Below are 26,087 nucleotides of genomic sequence, written 5' to 3'. Positions count from 1 at the left end.
CTAATAATTTGTTTATTTCATTTTTACTCATGACTGTTTGATTTGGTTGAATCAAACCAAATTGTTTGGTGTTTTTGTTGTTGTTGTTTTTCTCCCAGATGTTTGAAGCTCATATTCCATTGTCTTTGGCTTTTTATTATTGTAATTAAACTGTCAACTATCATTTTTTGTAGGCAGTCTTTTTCGTCCTCTATTTTAAGATTATAATATTTCTTTTTGAAGTCCTTCAGACTCACTATGATGTGTTTAGATGTGGAACTACCATATTTGACCAATTTGAGACATGCATTTTTCTGTATGTCAACAACTCTCAAATCTGAATATGTCTTACAATCAGCATATGGCATCTTAAAATCACTATTGGACAGGCTACAGCAATTTCACTGCTATATATATGTGAACTTGGTTATAACTGTTTATATTATTGTCATTTCAATTGTTGGTATTACATGGTTGAGTTTAATTACTCTTCAAAATGTATTTTAAAAGATTATACAATGATTTGGAAGTGAAATGAAATATTACTCTATTCAAAAAGGCATGGAAATAGAACAGCAAAGACCTAAATTTAATATTAGTGAAACATACATTGGAGGAATGACTGCAATTCCACATTTTTTGCTAATTAACAATCAAATACTTTAACAGGAAGATAACCACGTTTGACAAAGCTGTTACATTTTGCTACTGAGATAGGTTCAGAGAAGTTGCTTATCACATGCCAAGCAATATAACTGAAGGCAGGAGAAATTGAGCAAACTCCTTGCAATAGGTGAAAGAAATTTCAAAGCAACAGGAAGCTGTATGGATAATTAATGCTTGTGTCTTAGTCCATTTGGGCTGCTATAACAAGATAGCCCAGACTGGGTAGCTTATAAGCAACACAAATTTATTTCTCACGGTTCTGGAGTCTAGAAAATCCAAGATCAAGGGGCCAGCATGGTTACATTCTGGTGAGAGCTCTCTTCCTGGTCCATAGCTGTCACTTTCTCTCTGTGTCCTCACATGATGGAAGAGGCTAGAGCTCTCTGTGGGGTCTCTTTTATAAGGCACTAATCCTATTCATGAGGGCTCCACCCTCATGACTTCAGCACCTCACAAAGGTTGTACCTCCTAATACCACCATTCTTGGTGGTTAGGATTTCAACATGTGAATTTGGAGGAGACACAAACATTCAGACCATAGCACTAGTGTTTCTTTACCTTAACAATATCAAAACATAAGAATGGTTGTCAGCAGCTTGGAAGAAGATCCTGTAGATGATAATAGAGCACACTTTAGGATATATTGCATCACCAATGTTCTTGATGGCATAGAAGACAATATTGTGTGAAAAGCATGGATGTTATTAGTTAAATAGGGATTCAGAAGTTGAACTCTAAATATGAAAACTTCCCCTCCATACTTTATTGAAGTATAATTAGATACAGTAAAATGCACAAATCTTAACTGTACAGTTAAAAAAATAATTTTTTTTATATAAGTGTACTTTCATTTGCCTACCACCCAGGTTAAGAGAGAAAACATTTCTATCACTCCAGAAAGTTCCTTTTGCCCGTTTCCAATCAATGCCTTTCCCTGCCCCAGAGGTTTCCTGACTTTTATCCCCATGGATTAATTTGGTTGTTTTTGAAATTTTTATTTTAAATATATACATATATAAAAATATAAAGTGTGTACACTTTTGTGTACTAAACATAATGTTTCGATATTCCTCCATTTTGCTGTGTGTATCAGTAGTTCTTTTTACTTGTTGAGTTGTATTTATTGTGTAAATACAGTTTGCATTTTCATTCTTCTGCTCACAAGCATCTTCGGTATTTCCAATTTTTGGCTCTTACAAATAAAGCTGCTATGAATATTCTTGTAGTCTTTTATTTATATATTTACTTTGTTGGACATATACTCTTATTTCTCTTACATAAATATGTAGGCGTATCATTACTGAGCCATGAGGTAGGTGGGTGTCTAAATTTATTAGAAACTGCTAGACAGTTGTATAAAGTGATTATACCATTTTACACTCCCACCAGCAATAAGTGAGAATTCTAATTGCTCCACATCCTTGCCAACATTTGACATAGACAATCTTTATAAGTTTAGTGATACTATGATTTTCATTGTAGCTTTAATTTGCAGTTACTTAGAGACTAATGATATTGAGCATCTCTCCAATTACTTATTGGCCATCCTGGCATATCCCTTTGTGAAGTATCAGTTCAAGTCTTTTGCCCATTTTTAAAAAATGGGTTCTCTTTTTATCCTTGAATGTGGTGGATCTTTATTCTCGATTCAGTCCTTTGTTTCATATAGGTATTGAATGTATTTTCTTCATGGCTTCCTTTTTGCTTTCTTAACAATGTTTTTGATATGTAAAAGCTTTAAATTTTAGTGACATACAATTTATCAATTTGTTTTCTTTTATCATTAGTGCATTTTTTGTCTTGTCTAGAAAGTCTTTGCTTACCCCAATATCATAAATATGTTCTCCTCTGTTTTTTTCCAGAAGGCTTATAGTTTTACCTTCATTTTATGTCTGTCATCCACCTTTAATTAAATTTTGTGTATGGTGTGAGATGTAGAGGTCATGATTCATTTTTCCCAAACAGGGATGTCTATTTGATCCATTGCCTTTTATTCAAAAGACCTTGCTTTCCCCATTGAATTAAATTGGTTTCTTTTTCAAAATTGAGTTATAATCAAAGGAGTCTTTTTCTGAACCTTCTATTCTGTTACATCTATTTGTCTACCATTATGCCAAGACTATACTGTCTAATAACTCTAGCTTTATAATACATGGAGATATTTGGGGAGATCATTAATTTAATGAATTTAATTTGCTTAGATTTTATGTGTGAATAAGAATGATATTTGGTTAAAAGTATGGTTAAATAAATCTAAAAGAGCTCTTTCAGTAATAATGAAATAAAAATTCAAAGTAATGTTTTATTATTGGTTAATCATAAGTTTATTTTCACCAGGTGTTACATAAAATAATTGTGAGATGGTATCTTAGATTTGATTAAATACAGTAATTTTATTAGCATACCTAATATTTGTGTTTTATGAATCTGCAGGTTCATTTCTTTCACTAATTATGGGAACATTCTGAGCCTTTATATTTTCAAATATTGCCTTATCCCACTTTCTCTTTTTCTGCTTCTTACACACCTGCTAGACATGGTATGGACCTTCTTGTTCTAGTTTTGTTTCTTAAAATTTTCGTCATTCTTATTTTTCTCTGCTACATTTCTGCATGATTTTTACTTCTTTAATGCTATCTTTCAGTTCACTAACTTTCTCCTCAGTTTTGTCTAATCTGATTTTCAGTCCATCCATGAGTTTTTAATAATGACCATAATTTTTTGTTTCTAGAAGTTCTGCATGGATTTTTAAAAAAATAAATGCCCAGATACCTTTATTTATAGCATCTTTTTTTCCCTCATGTTTTGATTCATTTTATTTCTCTAATAATTTTAAACATAGATATTCCATAGTCTTTATCAAGTTATTATATTTTCTTAAGTTTTTGGTAATTCTACATTTGTTGCCTAAAATTTATGCTGACTCTTGCTCACAGTAATTTTTTCCCATAACTTGATCTTTTGGGATTGTCCAAATGCCGTAAAGTCTGAATTGAGTTTGTGTCTTTCCAGTGAGTTTTGCCAGGGGGCGAGAATGCTGGGGACCCTTTTTATGAGGAGTCTTGTTAGATCATGCATGTGGTGTAAATTTGAACTACAAATTCAAATGTGGAAAGTCCTATGATTGTGGAATTGAGACTTTTTCTATTTTTCCTCATAGCTGTTATATCTAGCTCTCTTAGATTATGAAGACTGGAAATCTCTTAGTCAGAGCATCAGTGCGTGTTTATTAATCTGGTTTTTAGTTCCTTTTTATTTAGGGGGAATTACAACAGTGTATAGAAGAAAATCAGACTGAAAGAGTAGCTTGCAGCTAGATTGACTGATATCTATTGTCATGTAATGAGTAGTAAATAAATATAAAAAGTAGATACACATATTAATGCCTTTGGATAATAGAGGCAGGTAACGGACATTTTTCATGGCAAATAAAAGTATGATGAGTTGTTGATATGACGGCTTACACATATTATTCCTCATATAATATGTGTCTGTGTTACAAAGTGATGGCTATAGCAAGTAGTTATTTTGGAATTAATTTTATAAAGCTTTTTATAGAAAAGAATACTTTTTTCTTTGTTTTTTTTCAAACTTATTCAGTGCTTTGTTAATAAATCTGTTTTTACTTCTCAAAATTAAAATAATTACCCATATATATTTTAACTGTGACTTTTTTGTATAACAGAATAGATACCAAAATGAGAGTAGCCGTGATTTTATTATAGTCATCTTTGTGCTCCTTGATGCATGCCAAAGCCTCTATCTCTTCACCCTTCTTCTTCCTTCTTCCTCTGCAGGAGGCTGCTCTAAAAATAGCTCCAGTAATAGATGTTCTACACATAGTCAGATTGCTGAATTATTTAGTTCTTTTGTGAAGTTTAGGAATATGGAAAACTGTCTGAGTTGAGTAGGACAAGCATGATTCTAAAACAGCAGGTCATTATTCTTTTGAAAAATAAAGAATTATAATCCTCTCATAATCTTGTAGTAAGTAATTTTTAAAGTCTATTTTTAAAGGATTATATTTTTTTAATATATGAAATGGTTTTGAGTCTTACTTTAAAACATATTTTGAATGTGATTCTGGAATCGTGTTTTGTTAAATATAATAAATTTGACACTAAGAGAAGGTTAACAGAGGAGCTATAAATATTCCCCTATGTGTAAATATTTTATTTCATCTTCTTTTTCTTATCTTAGGTACGTTATTGCCTCTTTGCAATAGTTTCACTGCCTGTGAAATAGTTACCTCCAGAAAAGAATTTCTGGTAGTGTTTGACACTTGACAGTGAAATAAATGTGCTGACTTTTTCTCAAAGTTATGAGGATTTAGCTTTCTTAAATTATCTTTAACCCCTTATTTCTCCTTTCCCCATTATTCCGAAATAATTATATATATTTTTGATAAGCAGATTGTCGAGTGCTGGCTTCCCCAAAGTGGCACCAGAATAACCTGCTGAGAAAGAAAAACTGAGATTATTACTTACTGGCAAGAAGAGCACATTTCCCTGACATAGTCTTAGTCATGTCTTTAAGGGCTAAGGCAAGATATTTATTTTTGAGATTTCTTGGGGATCTGGTTTAAGGTGGGTCTTTCAGTGCAGTGGCTTCAGATTGATGAATTTATGATATAATAGATTAGGACTGTCTGGCACAGCAAGATGAGCTTTTCAAAGTGAATATTGGACCATTATGTTAAACTTTTCTTTTCTCTGGCACTAATAACTGTCTCACTTCTCCCATTAATTGAAGTTTCTATTTAAGTACCATTAATTAATGTCCAAACTCCCCAAGAGAACTCTAAAATTCTTCTCTGTATCGGCAAAGATCTCAGGTAATCTATCTGTTTCATTTTCTCTCTTCAAAGATACCCCTTCTGGAGCCCTCTGTCCTCTGTCTCTAATGTAGACTGGTTGCCCTTAGGCCTGCTATGGAGATGACATCCTTGGATTCCTGTTGCCTCCAATAGTGAATCAAATTCCTGGATCTTATGTTTCTACATCTTTGGTTTACTCTCATATTAGAGCAACCATCTTCTAGTAGCTTTCAGCAATCTTTTTTTTTCTGTAAATAACTCATGCATAGATAATTGATACGATAAATAGGATGTTTTCTTTTTGTCTATTGTAATGCTAGAAATTCATTACAAAGTATACCTTAGAATTGCTAGAAAGATTAAAGTTACAGTTTTCTTATAGGAATGAAATTTGGAACAACAAAAATTACTGTGGGTAATTATTTTGCTTTTTAAAGTTCTGGAAAGGCTATCTACTAAAATGGTTTTGGGGTATGTGTAGTTGAATTCCGATTTTTAGTTTTTCAACTTGTGAATTTTTTTATAGCTCTATCAGGTAATGAGAGTTAATAATTTTGAAAATTTGATAAAAACTTCTGGTAAAATTTTGTTTCTTAAATGAAGATAAGTACAAAACACTGTAATCAAATAAACTTAAAAACCCTTTTCTCACAATTTATACCTGATGTAATTTGAGTTTATATTTTAATAGCAAAAAAAATTATGTCTTGAAAGGTATCTGTGTGTCTGTAGTCTTTGAAGGTGGTAGGCTGGGGCTCAAAGAGACAAGTGTATTCTTTTTTAAGGTGCCTTGATTCAAAGGAGATTCTGGCTACTGCTTCTCAGTTTCAACCAGTTAGATGTCAGCAAACAATGTTTATGCCCAGAAATATCTCATGTAGGTTCCAGGAAGAATTTAGGAGAAGAGGGATTCCTCAAACAGAGAAGGCTTTGAATCTGGCTGTGACTCTAAACTTCTAGAGACCAGATAGGAAGCAAGCTACCCTTTCCTTTGGAAATTAGGGCCCTGGAACAAAAAGAGGTAATCCAGCTCTCCTCCCTTCCCCCACTGTACTCTCATTTCTGGGAATATCAGAGACAGGTAGCTGGTGGAGATGATTCAAGAAGTTTGCCAATATATAGAGCCTGTCACCCAGTGAGGCAAATTTGATTGTCTTACTGTTTTCTGAAGACTTATTCTTTGACCATGGTTGGAAAACTCTCAAAATCACTAACTCACATCTGTGGAACAGGCTTTTCAGGGGTGGGCCTGAGAATAGTAATGCCAAGTGAATGGTATACGTAGCCAGTGTTTTGATCACTGGTAGTTGTATTTCTTTTACATGGATTAGGGTCTAAGGGGTTGAGAGAAGGTTGAATAATGGTACACGAGGGAAGCTATGTGGGAGAATGTCTTAAGCCAGATTCATTTCTCCTATGTCCTCTCAAAAATCAGTGAGACGTGGCTCTGCCACAATTCTATCACTTTATGTTTTCTTGGTGTAACAAGCTTTGAAAAATAAATAAATGAACTGTTTTTGGAAAAGCTGATCTTGTCTGTAATTTTAATGCATTGCCTAAATTTTTATTGGGTCTTGGAAATAATGGTAGTTTTAAAAGGGAGGAAGAAAAGGAGGGAGGAAAAAAGATGATGACTTATACAAACAGTAAAACAAGTTTTGATTGGGTTTAAATATTGGTCACAATAATATTTAAAATGTACATACCTTTATTAGCATCATTCAATCTCATATAACTATGAATTATTTTAAACAATATTGCCCTTAAAAATGAAAAACATTTAATATGAAAGTAGCACTGTGTGTAGTATTTTAAAGAGCAGAGCATTGGAAGTCAGGATAACTGGAATCTTGTCCTTTCTTGGCTTGTGTATGTATGACAGTATGTGTCCTGGGTCACCTTTCCACCCCTCTCCCACGCTGCCCCTGCGACAACCTCAACTGTTTACTTTTTCTCATGTGAATAATCTAGGTAAATTACTAAGCTTCCTCTCAAGATTCTGGTATTCCAGAATATGTCATACTTTTCAGAAGGTTTGTGTCTATTCGCTTAATAAAATTAGTAAAAAATCATTTGGGCCAAAACATTTCAATATTTGCTAAAGGTAACTATGTTTAAACAGCAGTGTTTTGCTCAGGGGTGCTGCACCTAAACAGAACAGCATAGATTTCCAATTGTAAGAGTCTCTGATTCTTGCTTAGATTGGAATTTGTCCTTAACGATGCCCTCTGTTGTCACTTATTATGATCTACTTTTAGTGTTACAGGGGAATTGTCAGTGTACTGGTTCATTTGTAGCTGAGTGGTATATTTCTGTGGGCTTGAGAATAGTGAGGTAAATAGCTTTGAAATTCTCAGTACTGTTTGGAAAGCTGATTGCATAAATTTAAAATTTAAAGCATTTGAGCAGCTTCTTTTTAGAAGTGATGTTTAACAAATGTTTGATCGTACTGTATTTGTGCTACAGTTGAAAAGCTGAAGTAGCATTTTGGCTCCTTTCCCAAAAGCATGCTTGAAGAGGCTAGCAGCAGCATCTCCCTCTGTTCTCTTCAGTGCTTGTTACCTTGTGAGTGGTGCAGCTTGTTCTGCGGATGTACTGAAACCCTCCCGTTTAATCTGCAGTGGAGAAGAATGGAGCTCAATCTCCAGTAGAAATCAGTGGTCTAGCAAGGTTGCAGTAAATAGAAATGACTATACATTTCAACAGCTGAGCAAGAAGACATTTTTTAATATTTTTCTTCTTTCAGCTGGTAAATTTTTACTTTCTGTTTCCTTCTAGAGAGATGTGGATAATTTGCCCTGCCTCCAACGTCTGTTTCTCAGCTTCAACAATATATCTACGTAAGTGGAAACTCCCAACTTGTCATTTATTAATAACTTGATTGTGTGGGTTCTAGTGCTTTAAATTAAGATTGTAAATACCTTGGAGTAATCTATTGGCATGTAAGATTTTAAGTTGGAAAATGACAGGGCTGTCTGTGACAAAGTTCTTTGTGGAAAAACAAAGCTCTTGTGTGTATTAGTGACTCTGATGCTAAAATGATGAACTTAGTATAACATGTGTTTTTTATAATTATACTTTAGAGTTGTTCCTTTGTAAAACATGTACGTGGAAATTTCAACATGTATTTTGCTGTCCTTTGTTTGACACTTAACTGCACTAGTCAGTTGAATTAGAATTTCTTTCATAAATTATCATCTACAATCTGTGTAGCTACTAAGCAATTTTGACATAGCAGGCTATGTTTGTCACTAAGCCACTTGCATATTAGGCCATAACTTCTAACTTGGTGTCCCTACTTAGAGAACTAATGCAGCTAGAAGACTGTATATTAGAATATATAAATGTATAAGTTTTGTTTTCTGAAGATTTGAAGCATATCATCCTTTCTATTGTGATGATACATCATTCAGTGTCAATATGGAAGATTTCAGAACTGGAGCTGAGATGGGCAGTCAGACTTTTCAATGCAGAAGGATTAGCTACCCTTCCCTAAATCTCTCCTTCTCCTCCTTCCCCCTTGCCCTTCAGTTCTTTAGTTTCACTTCAAGACTGTTCTCTGAACCTACTTTTATAGGAGGGTCAGAACTAAGTATAAAAGTGTTGAGAGCACATCTTTTCCTGAGCTCTAGGTCTATGTTTCTGATTATTAAAAACCAGTTGAGCTTTTGCACATTTTCTGTTTGCATCTTTTTCCTATGTTAACCCCACATCCCTGTACTATATCTCTAAAAGGTAGAGATTAAGTCTGGATGGTGAATTTTGCATATAGGCGTTGTTTCAAAGGAAATACCCATAATTATTCTCTTATTACTCTTCTAAAGTTTTCTGAAAAACTTTTAATATTCTCTTCAGTTTAGGTTGAAGGCTGTTCCAGGGCTTTCATTTTCTTACTGATTGCTTTCTTTGTGTTTCTACATAGGCTTAGCCATTTACCCTCCTCTAGTGCTTCCAGGTGATCTGCTTCTGAGGTCAAGTACATTTTCTGCTCTGTTCCTGTTGATGCCTATGGCCCAGGAGATGGTATAGAGAATATATGGGATCTGGGAGGAGAAATTGGAGAGTGCAAGCCTTGAAAACATTTCCGTGAGCTTTACTTAAGACACAAATATCTCAGGTAGCTGGGAAAGTAGATGATCTGTAGTGATAATTATGGTATCCTCATGTCCCGAGTGTCCTGCTATCGTCCTGGCATGATACAGTTGCCTAATTTTACAGTTCAGTGACCCAGGAATAACATACAAGAAAAGTAGAAATAGCAGTGTAAAGGTAAAAGTACCTTTTAGGACTTTCTCTGGATAACTCTCAAATATCATCCAGCAAATGAAAATATCCAACAGTATATCTATTTTGGGGAGACAAAAATGTATTGACTGTTACATAGTAGGGCTTTTTGGTTTTGACCAAGTTGTTGGATTCTTAGAGGTCCATTTGCATAAACTATTACCTGGTGGAAATTCAGAAAGTTCCAAAATGTGATGGCACCCTACTGTATTCAGAGAGCTTCAACTTGGGATAAATAGGTACCTATATTTAATGGTAGGTTGACCATGGCCTTGGTGGACAGAACCATTTTTGTATGTTTTCCTGCAGATATTAGAACAGTGCATTTAGTTCTACTAGTAGGCATGCAAGATATATTTAGAGAATGAATGACACATATCCACGTCTATGTATCTGAATAGAACCAGTGCCTCTGGTCAAAATATCCCTCAGAGCGTGAGGAAGACAGAGACACGAATAGGTAATTATAATACAGTGAGTTAAACTTAGTCGTGGTAATACGCAGAGATACTAGAAAATGTAAATCACTGTGGGGAAGGGAAGTAAAGGAAGCTTTCCTAGAAGGAGATGGTCCCTGGGCTGAGCTCTAAAGCTCACTTTACCCTTAGTAAAGTGAAGGGTACTTGGACATTCCAGGTAAGGGCACAACCTGGGCAAAGTAGATGCAGAAGGCTCAGAGAGGACTCACTAGGTCCACCCTCTGGGCACCTGCAGTGAGATGCTTGCCCTCCGGCTCCCCTACCCCTATACTAGCCTCAGGTCTTCCTCCAGCTCACGGATTGCTGGAGGGACCTGCCAAAGTCCATTTTATAATGATTACCCTGAGAGAAATATTCTGTGCCTAATCAAGAGAATTGGTTATATCTAATTCATTCTTCAGACATGTTCATTTCATTATTCAGCTCTTCTGAGATGCTGTTGTCTGCTTGATTTGTTTTGTTTTTCTTGGCTCTCATGATCTTAATTTCCAAGTAGTCTGCATTTTTTTCTCTAATGGCTTATTCTTGTTTTATGAATGAGATAAAGTTTTTTTTTAATTTCTAGAATTTATTTTTTTCCCCTGTTACCTGTATTTGTTCTTTAAACTAAACAAAACAAAAATGCTTTCTTTCTTTTGTTCATTTGTTCTATGCTTATTTGGATGGCAGTTCTTATTTATAAATGAGAACCTGGATGAATTTGTTTCCTCAACATAGGTTAGAAATATCGCTGTGAATGCAAGTTATAAGGTCTCTGTCTGCAGAGGATATAGGAGGGAGGAGGAAGGATATCCACCCAGTTGGATTTTCCTTTATGATGTCCACAAGAAACTTGCCTTCTGGGAATGGGTGCTCCTTTTACGTCTTGGCCCAGACGCACTTACCCAAAGCACTGCCCTATTCTCTCACCATTTTCAACCTGGGGACAATTCAGGAGTCAGCTGCTTTGAGGGTGAGAGGCTGGCAAATTGTTACCAAACCCTCCGATAATTACTGGACAACTGACCCACATCTGCTGGCAACATTTTCTGCCTCTGATCCTAGGGAATATTCTGAGGTTCTGCTGGCAACATTTACTTAACAATGATCCTGTTCATTTCAGGTTTTACTGATTCCATCTGCTTTATATCTTCCAGAAATTCCGTAGTGTTCTGGTCTCCTGATGGAACTCTTCCTGGTTTTCTAGTATTGCTAAGGATATTTTCATACTTTTATGTTCAGTCATTTCAAAGAGATTTTGAGAGGGTGGAGAAAGGTAAGAACATGTGCTCAGGCAGCCATTCTCATAACTGTCCTTACTTTGAGTGATTTCCCCAAATAGGCTACACATAAAAATATCCTTGGAAGCTTTAAAAACACATAGTCCTTGGTTCACTGCTGGGTAACCTGCTCCAGTAGATTTGGAGTGGGGCCAGAGAGCTGTATTTTTTTAAGGCTTCTCAGAGAATACTGATGTGCAGCTTGATGCTAGATTTGGGAACCACTGAGTTATGGCACCCCAAAATAAGAATATTTGTTAACTTAAAGATTACTATTTTATGTAAAATTTCCTTTCACAAGGAAAAGCTTTTAGACAAAAATATTTTTCAGGGATAAATATGTACTACCCTCAGGAGGTAGTTTATGATCTGTAGCCAAAACCCAGGGTGTTTCATCTGTTTTCCACAGAGGCAATGCAGAGTTCTGCTCTTCATTACAAGGTTAAGTTGTAATTGATTCTTCTTGCCTGTCTCTCTTTTCTTTCATTCTCCAACACAGAAAGTTTTTACGAGCTTCTTTTTTTTAAAACAAAGGAAGATGCATTTATAATTCTAGTGCCTTCCTTGCCTAAAAGGGAATGGTTACTATTGCTTCCAGAACTGAGGGGACGTTAGTATCATTGGGAAAGGAGTCAAATACTAGCCAAGGTCAAGTATCAGCTCAGGACTCTTAGTCTCATCTATTCTTTTTTTGAATTGTGGTAAAATACTCATAAAAGTACCATCTTAACCATTTTAAAGTATACAGTGCAGTGGTGTTAAATACATTTACATCCTTGTGCAGCCAGTCTTCTGTTGTGCAGAACTCTTTTCATCTTGCAAAACTGAAACGTAATACCCATTAAACAATAATTCTCCATCCCTCCCTCCCCAAGCCCCTGGCAACCACCATTCTACTTTCTGTCTCTATGAATTTGACTACTCTAGGTACCTCACGTAAGTGGAATCATGCAGTATTTGTCTTTTTGTGACTGGCTCATGCCACTTAGCATGATGTCCTCAAAGTTCATCCATGTTATAGCATGTGTAAAAATTTTCCTTCCTTTTTAAGGACGAATACTCATGTATGATCCTTGAGGTGGCATGGAACTAACTAGAAGAGGGAGCTGGCAGCATGAACCATGACTACCTCTTCATCCTCATTGTCTTCCCATAGTGCCCTATGAACTTGCCCTGTTCCACTGAACTTCCTTAAATATCATGCTCCCCCCTTGCCCACTCAGTCTTTGCATCTACTGTGGCTTCTGACAATAACATTTTTTCTATCCTCTGTCTGTCTGAATAACACCTGAGGATCCTTTAGATCTCAGGTTAAATGACACCAAGGGTTCTCAAACTTTAATATGCCTAAGGATCATCTGGAGAGCCTGCTAAAATGCCGCGCTCGGGAACCCATCTTCCATGGATTCTAATTCAGTAGTTTTAGATGGGGCTCAGGAATTTGTATCTTTAGCAAGTCGTGCAGCTGACTTAAAAATACCGTTGGTCTGTGTTTTTCAGACTTTGAGTCAGAACCCATACAAGGATCCTAAAGTCGCTTAGTCAGTTTTAGTTCAAGACCAGAAAAATAAAAACAGAATAGAGAATATCAGTTTGTTACGCATTGTAAGGGTGAACACTGTCTCATGAAAAAGTTACAGTTTTAATATACGTGGGTGTATCTATGCATGCATGTGTGTGTGTGCGTGTGTATTATTTTACTGTACATATTTGGGAACTGGGTTACATTGTAAATATATTTCTCACTATGGATTGGGTTTAAAAAGTTTTAAAAATACTGTGGGGTCTTGCTACATGCTTTCATAGCTTCCTATATTTCTACTACTATTGCAGTGTTCATAATTAATTGTACCTTCATTTTAAATTATTCTCCCTGCTAGATTGTAAACTTGACGAAGGCAGAGGAATGTCTGCTTTGCTCACTACAGCCTCTCCAGCATCTAGCACGTATGTGCTCTTAGTTGAAAATTTGTAACAAGAATTTAATCCCTCAAATAGAAAGATTTTTCTGTGTGGTCTTGTTTTGGAGGGCCCTCTTTCTTATCATTACTAAGTCTTTTGGACTGCTTAATGTCTGGGCGTGTGAGGTTTAAAGGCTTAAGCAGTCCAAATTATTTTGGTAGTTGTTTCTGGCTTCCAGGTCAATATACTGATTTGCCAGTAAGGCTCTTGCCAAGAACTTCTAGATATGAGACAAATCTATAGAAGCTAAACCTTCCTGTTAGACAGTGGTGTATTAAGGGTAGGGTCATGGATATGGTTTGTCCCAGGGTACAGGCAATATGGAGCTGCAATATCTGCAGCAGTAGAGCATTTATATGGTCATTTTTTTTTTTTAATTTTATTTAATTAATTTTTTTTTTAATATATTTTTATTTTTTTTGGCTGTGTTGGGTCTTCGTTTCTGTGCGAGGACTTTCTCTAGTTGTGGCAAGCGGGGGCCACTCTTCATCGCGGTGCGCGGGCCTCTCACTGTCGCGGCCTCTCCTGTTGCGGAGCACAGGCTCCAGACGCGCAGGCTCAGTAGTTGTGGCTCACGGGCCCAGTTGCTCCGCGGCATGTGGGATCTTCCCAGACCAGGGCTCGAACCCGTGTCCCCTGCATTGGCAGGCAGACTCTCAACCACTGCGCCACCAGGGAAGCCCCTATATGGTCATTTATACTTCAAAAACAAATAGACAAACAAACCCATAGGAAGAGAGATCAGATTGGTGCTTAGCAGAGGCAGGGGGTGGAAGGAGGAGGAATTGGAGGAAGGCAGTCAAAGGTACAAACTTGCAGTTATGAGATAAATAAGTACTAGGGATGTAATGTACAGCAGTCTAATGAACTGTATGTTATATATGAAAGTTGTCAAGAGAGTAAATCCTAAGGGTTTACTCTCCTAATGAATCCTAATGAATGAATCCTAATGAACTGTATGTACAGCAGTCTAATGAACTGTATGTTATATATGAAAGTTGTCAAGAGAGTAAATCCTAAGGGTTCTCATCACAAGGAAAATGTATATATATTTCTATTTCTTTATTTTTATATCAATATGAGATGATGGATGTTCACTAAACATCATTGCTTCTTCTTATCACTACGCACTGGAAATTTTAAACAGTACTCCTTCCTGCCAGTGTAGACCTCTCATACGTCCTTCTTCCCCTAGTAAGACAATGGTATTTGGACTCTGCTTTCTCTTTATGATGTCATGGAGAATTTTAAACTAGGTTTCCGTTTTCTTTTTTGAGGAAGGAATGCTTTTACACGTTGTCTAATGACCTCTTTTAGTAATTATAGTATAACTAAAGGTCAGTGAACTACAAACTTTGGGGTGTGACTTTTCCTTTATTACAGGGCAAGATGATCCTCCAGGCTATTTTCAAAATTTTACTGAAAATGGTTCATGGTTTTACCTTTATCAGGAAGTCATTTTCTTTGCATTTTTCTCAAACTGTACTTCAACTTGGTAAGTCATTCTGTATGAATTATATATTCAGAAAAGAACCTATGTTAGGCGAGTCAGAGAAAGTCTAACTGCCTTGCAGTTATCTCTTTTAGTACTAGTTGATATTTTGAGGAGTGAATTATTTCACTGACCTTCAGAATGTATTGATATTTGTTATGAACTCAGGTTGTTTCATAAAGTAGTCCTATAGTTGAGATGTAGGACGGTGTTGCTATGTCATTTTGGCTTGAAGGAAATTAATTTTCCTTAGTTCTAGTATCCAGCAAACTGTTAGAATACCTTCATTTTTTTTCGTTTGTGACTAAAATTAACAGGTAACCAACAGTATAGGAATCTTCTTGCTAACTGAATAAAACACGGGAAATCACCTATTGACAGATCTTTTCTGACCGCCTACTAAGAGCTTTAAATTTGAGAAATGATTACATACTTATTGAGGAAATTTCATTATCAGTATCCATTTAACTACTTAGCTTCTCTTGAGGTGTTTGCCTAATGGCTGACATGTGATTCACCTTCAGACAAACATTTAATTGCATTTTTCTAAATATGATGACCTTCATCTAAAGAGAACCTACAAGAGCAAATTCTAAAACTGGTTGTTTTTTTTTAATCCATTGCTGTTTTACTCCTTTACCATGAGCAAAACCCCCAGACTATGCTAAGGCATAGTCCCTTAGTGGCTGACGGTCAAGCCTAGCTGCAGCTTTTGAATTCTTTCAGAAGGAAAATAGGTGAGAAGATATGTCTCCACAACTAATGACAGATTTTTTTCTACTACTTCAGAACAGTAGACTTTGAGGTACGATAAATTTGTTTTATCATTCTCATAGTTGATGTAATTATTTGATCTAAATTTAATTTATTTAAAACATAGAAATTTTACTAAAATAATTTTTATATAATTCTATTATATACCTGATGCCAATATTACGTTATTACAGGCAACTTTTTCTTTTAGAGATCAAAAGTAGAAATTATTCTAAAATATAAAAATGTTTAAAATGGGCCAACTTCATTTTCTTCATTGTTTTTAGGACATTCAGTTTGTTAGATGACTGTGCTGTCTGTAATGCATTGCATTCTAATACAAATGCTTTGAATTTTTCTACGCTAATTTAATTAGTTAATTTCCTCTGCCTTTCTTTTATTTTTGTAATCAAAATGACTTTTTATTTCTGTTAGTTTTAGGTGTTTGCTGATCTCCTGTTAGACTACTAACTATGCAGATGGAATATGAATACTGTGATACTGTGTACTCTTGCCAAGTGGCAGTATTTATTATTGAAGACATTGGAGGTTTTTTTCTGATTTAAGGGAACTAGCATTACTGCTATTCACACAGTAAAATTGTAAGATTTGAAATTGTAAGATTATCCTATTAGGTTCTGTAGATGAATGAGCATTAGAAATCAACAACTTTCTATGCCTTGTACATGCTTATAGTATTTTGTACAGTTATAAAATCTAAAAGTGTTTTGTGTTAAGCTGGATTTTAAAGTGTGTAGAATACATTTGCTTTATATCTTCTAGTTTACTCAATTGAATATAGAATTTACTGTCAAGAGAAAATTACTGAAGTGACATGACAAAAGGTTAAAGGCTTCAGTCAGAGGTGTTGTCAGGGAGCACCTGAAAACCAGGTGACTGACTGCAGCAGGGTCAGAGCTTTTATAGGACATTTGGCAAGTTGAGTATGTAATCTTGTGGTTTACCATACGAAGCAATTTTCAACTTTAACCTCCATTAGAGGTTGTGGATTATTCTTGTTTTCATGCCTCTTGCTTGAGGACTCAATAATCATTAGAATAGTATTTTTTTTTTAATTAGTTAATTTATTTATTTATTTTTGGCTGTTTTGGGTCTTCGTTTCTGTGCGAGGGCTTTCTCTAGTTGCGGCAAGTGGGGTCCACTCTTCATCGCGGTGTGCGGGCCTCTCACTATCGCGGCCTCTCTTGTTGCGGAGCACAGGCTCCAGACGCGCAGGCTCAGTAGTTGTGGCTCACGGGCCCAGTTGCTCCGCGGCATGTGGGATCTTCCCAGACCAGGGCTCGAACCGGTGTCCCCTGCATTGGCAGGCGGATTCTCAACCACTGCACCACCAGGGAAGCCCTAGAATAGTATTTTTTGAGGACTGTTTTTGCAAGCCTTGTGGTTTATTAAAGAGTCAAAGTTATAGGGCATGGGTGGTAGATAGTAAAAAGGAAAGAAAGGGGGGAATAGGTACGAGGCTGTAGGGAAACTGGGGATCCTCTATCATATTTGTTTTATTCCTTTTGTGTTATCTTTGAAGGAGAGAAAGGCAGGAAAAATCTGTTGGGTAGCAGTTACTTTTTATTGTTATTACAAGCCTATTTTATTATCTTTCTATCAGTATCTGTAGTCATGTAAAACATTAATTCTGTAGGTACAATAATTCATACAAATGCTATTATGGATTTTATTTATATCATTATGAAGGAACTTCACAGGAAGTTTTCTGGATATTCTTATTATAATCATAAAGTTTCCTTTTCATTTATGTAAGGGTAATTTATTTGTGTGTGTATGTGTGAGTTTTTCTAAAAGGAAGGATTCTTGAACTAAAATTAAACTAAGACCCTGTGAGCAGGCTGTTTGCACACCTAGGCTCATAGTGGGTTCACACATACATAGTTGAGAGGCTGATAGCTATTCATGGCAGTAAATTAACATTTAAGGCACTGATGTGTCAAAGTCCCTTTTGGATTTTACTGATGTGAAGGTTCTAGAAGTTGCAGACATTTTTGGTACATATTACTAAGGGGGAATTTTGAGTCTTAAAATTACTCATGATTATATGTTATATTGGGAGATTGTTTCTAGGTGTTCAGAAACACAATTATGCTAAATTGAGACCAATGTGTTTTATGATTTCCTTTTTGTTTTGTTCTACAAATTCAATGTATAAGTAGATTAAATCCAAAATGCATTTAGAAATAAACTTAACGTATATAGGTAACTTCCACTGGTGCTCTTCCTTGTACTTGTAGAAAATACTTCCAAAAGGGGTTTGAAGTATTTTGCAATAAAAGTCTCAAATACAGTGAACATAAACATTTAAAACAAAGGTAAGTGACTGTAATATTCCCTTCTTGTCTTTGTCTTGTTATGTTATGTTTTGTTTTCATTGCAGTATAGTTGATTTACAATGTTAGTTTCAGGTATACAGCAAAGTGATTCGGTTCTCATGAAAATAGAAATTCTAAAAAAAAATGTTTACATATCTGTTATGGGTTAATTTACATCCATTCCACCTCCCAACTCCCCCACCCCAACCCAAATTCCTGTGTTGATCTCTTAACCCCCAGTACCTCAGAATGTGACCTTATTTGAAGATATGGTCTTTACAGAGGTAATCAAGTTAATAGGAAGACATTAGGGTGGACCCTAATCTAATAAGACTGATATCCTTATAAAAAGGGGAAATTTGGAGACAGGTATATAGGAAGAGTGCCATGTGAACATAAAAATGGCTATCTACAAGTCAAAGAGAAAGGCCTAGAACAGATCCTTCCCTCACAGCCCTCAGAAAGAAGCAACCCTGCCAACACCTTGATTTCAGACTTCTAGCCTCTAGAACTGATAAGAAATTTCTGTTGTTTAAAAAAATAAAAATAAAAAATAAAACAAAGGTAAGTGAACAGATACTGAAAGGACTGAATAAACTGGTTAGTTAATTTCAGGGAAAAAAAACAAGGTTAAAATCAATCACGCCAAAACCCCAAGTATGTACTGCTAACCACAAAACTTTCAAATTTGATCTACTGGAGGAACTTTTGTTCATCCTTTATAAATCAATTCAAACACTAAGCAAGGAGAATTATTTTCTTTTTCTATTATCTCTACCATACCTCTTAGAGTACTATATATAATATCTGTTTTGATGTATATCCAGTTATAACTTAATCATAGTATCTGTCATATTTGACACATAGTAGGCATGTAATTATTATTCTTTTAATTAATGAATAAATAAGACCAAAGTTTAAAGCTGATGTTTTTCAATATTTATAGATAATTTTTAATAGCCCTTTTCAGCATGTTATCTTATTTAGTTGTCTGAGGATTCAGTTTGCAGCTAATTCAGCATGGCTGTCCCCTGGGATATAAAATGCTAAGAAGTAAATAAAACAAGGAAGCTAAATTAAAATTATTTTATGGTAGAGTTGGGTTATTAGAAACAACTGTCACAAGATCTTCCAGACTGAAAGCTTTCTTCAGTGATTTAAGATTTCATTGGGTTACTTTTTGAATATTTGAGTAGATTCAAAGTTGTTCTTGGAGAAGAACTGAGACTGTGCTTCAGGTAGTTTCTAAATTATCTGATGCAAAGATAAGATAGCCCTCTTATATATAAATATAAATATAAATATAAATATAAATATAAATATAAATATAAATATATGCCGTTTTAAAGTCCTTGTCTACTAATTCCAACATTCCAACATCTGTCATATCTGGGACTTTTATAGTGACCTGTTTTTCCTCTTTGATATATGTATTAAGTTTTCTTGCTTTCTCATGTGTCTGGCAATTTTTTATTGCATTCTTGGCATTGTGGATATTATGTTGTTGAGACTCTGTGTTTTGTTGTCTTAATTTAAAGGTTGTTGAGTTTTGTTCTGTAAGGTAGTTAAACTACTGGAGAATCAGGTTGATGCTGTTGAGGCTTAGTTTTAGGCTTTTTTAGGGCAGGTCTAAAGTAATCTTATTCTACAAGTAGAGAAATAAGCTTTATATCTATACTTATTTTTTCCTGACAGTAAACACAAGGTTTCTACATCAAAGGCAGACTGATTAATACCTGCAGAATATCTTTGCACTGGTTTCCCATGCTCCATTTTTCCCCAAAGGGTTATGTGATGGGGCAGATGTCACGTACATGTACAGGGTGGGGAGTTTCTAGCACATCAGAGGAACCCAAAATTATTAGTTTTGGAGCTTATATAGGAGATGCTTGCACAGCTTCACCTCCTCCCCTCTGGAGAAGGAGAGAGAGACAGAGACACAGAGAGAGAGAGAGATGGGGAAGGCTTCTTGGTCAAATACCCTTTAGAATGTAACTGCTTAGTTCTGGGAGATAAAGTTCTATGTCATTCCAGAGGTCTCTACCTATGCAATCACTTTTAACCCAGGTGCCAACTTTCTTTGCTCAGAAAGCCCTGCCCATGAAGAAATATGAACATCTTAACATTGCCCAATATAGAGCAGCCCAACAGCTAAGGCATAGCATTTCTGGGACCTCAACTGTATTCACTGTGTGTTCACTGTGGTCTCTTTACTATGTCTGGTTGGAACTCCAATGTCTCCCAGCTCTGTGTGGCCTATGGGTACACTTTTCATCTCATGGCCCCTTAATAGTTGTATTTTGGTAGGCTTCTCAGAGCCACCCTGTGTTGGTACATCTTAATATTCAGCCAAATACTTGAAAGACTTCTATGCAGATTTCTAGAGTTTCTTCTCTACACAACTCCTTATTCTCCACTACCCCCCACCTCAAATTCCAGCAGCGCCAGCGGACCCAAACTCTGACCTCTGTTTCATCCACCCGGTGAGACCTCTGTTCCTTTTTGACTCCCCTTCTCTGTGCTGTGATCTGGAAAGTGCCTCCAGGCAGAAAGCAAGACTAAAGTGGCCTTCATGTGTTTCTCTTCTCCAGTGATCACAGCTCTATCCTGTCTGTTGTTCAATGCTTGCGTCTAATATTTTGTCCAGTTTCATAGTTGTTTACATTGGGAAATTGAGTCTGATACCATCATAGCCAAAACTGCAAGTTCCTTCTACTATATTTTCAAATTATCATGTTATATACCATCTTTGCCATCTGCCTGTCTGGTATTTAAAGGATATGAATTCCCTTTAAATGAACAATACTGTATTCCTGTATCTAAGAACCAGTGACTTAATCTAATCCTGAATTGGTACATGTGCAGTTTCTGTCAAAAGCCTTCCTGATATTTAAAATAAACAATTAAGAAATGAGCTAAAAATCTATTGTAAAAATCCACTTCAATATCATGTTATTTGTCCAGAAATCTCCATGCTCTGTCTTTATTACTTTATCTCCCTATAGAAATTCCTTCAAAATTTAACATATTCTAATATTTTTTAAAGAGATTGAGGAAAGGACTTCCCTGGTAGCGCAGTGGTTAAGAATCCGCCTGCCAGTGCAGGGGACACGGGTTTGAGCCCTGGTCCGGGAAGATCCCACATGCCGCGGAGCAACTAAGCCCGTGCGCCACAACTACTGAGCCTGCGCTCTAGAGCCTGAAAGCCACAACTACTGAGCCCATGAGCCGCAACTACTGAAGCCCGTACACCTAGAGCCCGTGCTCCACAACAAGGGAAGCCACCGCAATGAGAAGCCCGCACACCTCAAGGAAGAGTAGCCCCCGCTCGCCGCAACTAGAGAAAAGCCCGTGCGCAGCAATGAAGACCCAGTGCAGCCAAAAATTAAAAAAAAAAAAAAAAAAGAGATTGAGGAAAGAACTAGTTAAACCAGAAGATTCTGGCTAGTGAAAGATACTACAATGGAGCACCGATTTTGTTATGGGTTAAAGTGAAAAGCGAACACTATGAATGTATGATTAAATTATTGGGATACTTTTTCATATGCCCACACATTAAATATGTCTACATATAGTCATTCCTGAGTCCATGTCTGAGATTACAGGATCATGTCATTCTCAAAAGAAAAATACTTTTTCCTATTTGTGATAGAAAAATACATGTTATCTAAAAGCTGTGTTAAATTATTTAGGAATACATTTATAAGACTTGTGTGTTTCTATAAAACCTGCTGACTTTCGATGTTTGAAGGGTGATTGATAATCATACCCTTTCTCTTCTGCTCTAAGTTTTGAATCAATTGAAAGATACAGGAATCAGACAAATGGAGTATGAAATAGCAGAATGCAGTTTAGATATGCACCTACAGTCAGGCTTCCTAATATATCTCTCCTGGATTGGATTTTCAACTCACTGGCAGAGGAATTGGAAAACTGAGATCTCCCTCTCTGGGAAGAGTGGAGCTAAAGAGAGCACTCCCGTCCTGGAGACTGGGTGGCCTAAAAGCAAAATAAGAGAATACTATTGTGGTATTCTGGTACTATTATGTATGCACTTCTCCTTTTGAGAGTTTACCTCCTAGGAATTGTGTGTGTGTGTGTGTGTGTGTGTGAATAGGTTATCAGATGGGGTAAATTAGTTGCTTTCTCCATATTAGTTTTTAGTATTAAAGATGACTTTTATGAAGGGCTGAAACTTAGCTTGGTCAGGAAGGAAAATTATTGCCTGATCTTGATAGTCACTGAACTTCCAGTCAGGCCTTGGTTAAAGAACAGGGCATTTTCCCCTTTAAAAAAAATCTTGCTTATATCCAAGTAAGGGAGTTGGGGTTCTCTATAAATAGGGAGGATATTTCTGGATTCTTGCGTTGAAGGGAGGTGAGTCATTTAGGCTTGTTTGTCCTGGGCACCTAAAAAGATATCCCAGTGGCTTAATTATATACTCCAGGATACCTTAATGGGTAGTTCAGAATTGTTGACTAGCATCTGGGAATTGTTTTTTGACAAAACTTCCTTCTTATGGTTTAAAAAGAAGTTGACAATGTCAGTTGTAGACCCCATGTCAGAGACCATAGTTTTTAGTTTAGGAATCTCCTGGGAAGCACTGAATAATGTAAGCCAAATTAATAATATTTCTCTGCTAGTTCCTTTCATCTTGTCTTTGGGGTTTGCTTTTTTGCACTTCTGGGGTATTGGCTTGTGATTCTCCAAAATAACACACTTGAGGGATTATGAGAGTGTTTTTCACAGCTGCGTGGGATTAGGATGTAGGACTACCTTAGAGATATCCAGAGGATGGTAGCTAATAATTGATCCTCACCCGTCACATCCTCTACCATTTCATGAAAATAGCTTCACCTCTTTCATTTAAAGAATTTAAAATTTCTTCCCAGTTGGTTTCTGAAGAACGTTGTTGATACATTTCTCTATCTAAAACACCAAATAAGGCATTGTGGGAGAGTGACAGAGGATAAATATATGGCTTCTTTTTTCTATGAGTGTATAATCTAATGACAGAGAACACACAAAGACACAAACGTAAAACAAACCACCACTGCTGCCTATAGAAAAGCCAACAGCCCCAGAATCACAGTCTATCAGCTTAGAAGCTCTGATGCAAAGAGCACTTCTTCCCTGATAACTCTGGCAAAAAGGTTTTTTGGGGGGGTTTGTTTTTTTATTGAAATATAGTGTTATTGAAGTATGTTGTGTTAGTTTCTGGTGTACAGCAAAGTGATTCAGTTATACATCTATATATATATATATTCTTTTTCATATTCTTTTCCATTATGATTTATTATAGGATACTGAATATAGTTCCCTGTGCCATACAGTAAGATCCTGCTGTTAATCTATTTTATATACAGTAATTTGTATCTGCTAACCCCAAACTCCTACTTTATCCCTCCCCCACCCCCTTTCCCCTTTGGTAACCATAAGTATGTTTTCTATGTCTGTGAGTCTGTTTCTGTTTTGTAAATAAGTTCATTTATGTCATATTTTAGATTCTACATATAAGTGATATCATATGGTATTTGTCTTTCTCTGTCTGACTTACTTCACTTAGTATGATGATCTCTGGGTCCATCCATGTTGCTGCAAATGGCATTATTTCATTCTTTTTTATGGCTGAGTAATATTCCATCATATATATATATATATTTTTATATATATATATATATATATATAAATATATATATATATCTCACATCTTCTTTATTCATTCATCATCAGTGGACATTTATGTTGCTTCCATGTCTTGGACATTGTAAATAGTGCTACTATGAACATTGGGGTGCATGTATCTTTTTGAATTAGAGTTTTCTCCATATACATGGCAAAAAGTTTTTGAAGAGCCCTAAAGTTCAAAAATGTGGTCCTGGACCAGTAGTATCAGCATCACTGGGAGCTTATGAGGAATCCAGAATCTCAAGCCCTACCCTAGACCTACTAGATCAGAATCATCATTTTTAAAAGATCCCTGGGTAATTCAAATGTGCATTATAGTCTGGGAAGCACTGTTACAGAGGATTCTGGTTGTGCTTGTTTGTTATTTAGGTCAAGTGCCCAGTTGGAACTAATCACTCTGGCCACAGGCATATAGGACATACTGAATGCTCAAGGCTGGGACATATGTTCTCTATTCCCTAGCACAATATGCGTGGGATCAGTTTGTGGATTGGGTTTGCTACAGAAAAGAAGTGTTCGGTTACCAGGGGAAGCAGGGAGATAAGAGATATCCGACGAACTTATTTCCTCTTTCAGATCTTAGCTTACATTAATGTTAGGGACATCTGTTTACTAGCCTGTTCACTTTGGGTCATTTCATCCCATTTCTTCTGTGTGTGTGTGTGTGTGTGTGTGTGTGCGTGCACGTGCATACGCAGGCACGCGTGCTACTCCCGATCTCCCTCAGCTCACAGTACCATCTGTCTGGCTGACCTAGATATCACAGATTCATGCTTCTTCCACAGCATGGTTTTTCTATCACCTCTCACCGTCATATTTATCAAATACATATGAATACTTCAGGATAAGCACACACAGACCTGTGCCTAAGTCTGAATTCACTTCCGTGTAGTCTTGGTAAGCATGTATCCCTCACTTACTGTCTTTCATCTTGCCACTAAGGAATTAATCCTTGGAGTCATGCTTTTTCAAGCTATGAATTGTTAAAATGCATTTATATTTACTACAGGGAGTCATACTTTTAGCCCTCAGGAATTATAACACCTAGTGACTAACTTACAGAAAGTTTTATAACAGGGAAAGAGAAGGTTATAATCTTTTACTATTGTTATTTACAGTTGACCCTTGAACAACGCAGGGGTTAATCCGCTGATAATTTATAGTCAGCTCTCCTTACCTGAGGTTCCTCTATATCCTCTGAGTCAATCAACTACACAGTACTACTGTGTAGTACTGAAGTATGTACTACTGAAAAATATCTGCTTATAAGTGCACAGTTCAAACTCCCATTGTTCAAGGATCAACTATATTTTGATGTTCATATTTTCTTGGATTTGTTAAGCTGTCTCCTATTATCTTTTGATATGTCCTCATTCTTTGAGCACTTTCTTACTTTCTGGCACAACTAGATGTTCCAGGCTCATCTTTTACAGGGGTTCTGATTCCTTTTAGTGGAAAACGGTATTTAGACATCAAGATTTGAGTGCCAGGTATGTTCATGGTTACTGGGATATCATTACTTCTAGGTCTTCTCAGTGGATAGAATTAGGAAATGTGTGTGTGTGTGTGTGTGTGTGTTCCTGTGAGTTATATACATTTATCTATTTGTCTATCTGTATACATTTAAAACTATGGCTTTATACTGACACCTTCATGAATTCAATAATGAAACTTTCAATTACAATTCAATTCCACAGGGCTTATGTTAGCTTATGTTAAGTTTTTCTATACCTTGATACTTGAAGGACAGTTTGTCTAAATATAAAATTCTTGGTTCATTCATTCTTTCCGTGAGTTTTAAAAAAATATATATTGCTCTTGTTACTTTGCATTGTAAGTTGTGTTTAGGGCATCTGGTGCCAGTCTGACTTCAATTGTCATCTTTATGCTTAGAGGTCTTGAGGATTAAAAAAAAATTTTTTTTTAAGTCTAACAGTTTTATTAGGATATGTTTTCAAATTGATCATCCTGGTTCAGTTTTCCCAGGTACCTGTTGGTCCTTTTCAATATGTACATCTTGGTCTTTTCTTATTTCCAGAAAGTTTCCTTGGGTTATACTTTTAAGTATTAGTTCTGTTCAATTGTTTTGTTTTTATCTTCAGGATCTCCTATTACACATACTTGTTTTCTTCTTTGGTTTTCTTCTATTTCAACCACTTTACTTCTGATCCATTTTCTTTCTTTGCCTTGTTTTCGTTCTCTTGGTTGTTTTTTCTGGCTTTCTTCAATGTCCCTTAGTAAAATTTTATTTGGATCTAGTCTCCCTTGGGGACTTTGTAATTTAATCTTTGATTCTGCAATGATTTTGTATTTTCCTTTCATTTCTTTCCTAAGTTCAATCAACTCTATTTTTATTTCTTCCTGTTATTG

The 26,087-nt window shown here is 36.0% G+C and overlaps 1 protein-coding gene across 3 annotated transcripts in view; it reads left to right on the top strand.

Annotated features, from left to right (window-relative positions):
• Nucleotides 1–26,087, top strand: part of LRRC49 (leucine rich repeat containing 49) — a 132,887-nt gene that overhangs the window by 39,416 nt on the left and 67,384 nt on the right. For all 3 annotated transcript variants that reach the window (XM_061180122.1, XM_061180121.1, XM_061180123.1), the window contains one exon: nt 8,240–8,301. In XM_061180122.1, the coding sequence (XP_061036105.1) occupies nt 8,240–8,301 (62 nt within the window). The remainder of the gene's footprint in view (nt 1–8,239; nt 8,302–26,087) is intronic.

This window comes from Eubalaena glacialis, chromosome 2 (genome assembly GCF_028564815.1).
Source record: "Eubalaena glacialis isolate mEubGla1 chromosome 2, mEubGla1.1.hap2.+ XY, whole genome shotgun sequence".
Taxonomy (NCBI): Eukaryota; Metazoa; Chordata; class Mammalia; order Artiodactyla; family Balaenidae; genus Eubalaena; species Eubalaena glacialis.
The sequence above is the reverse complement of the archived record's forward strand: the minus strand, read 5'-3'. Positions and strand labels throughout refer to the sequence as shown.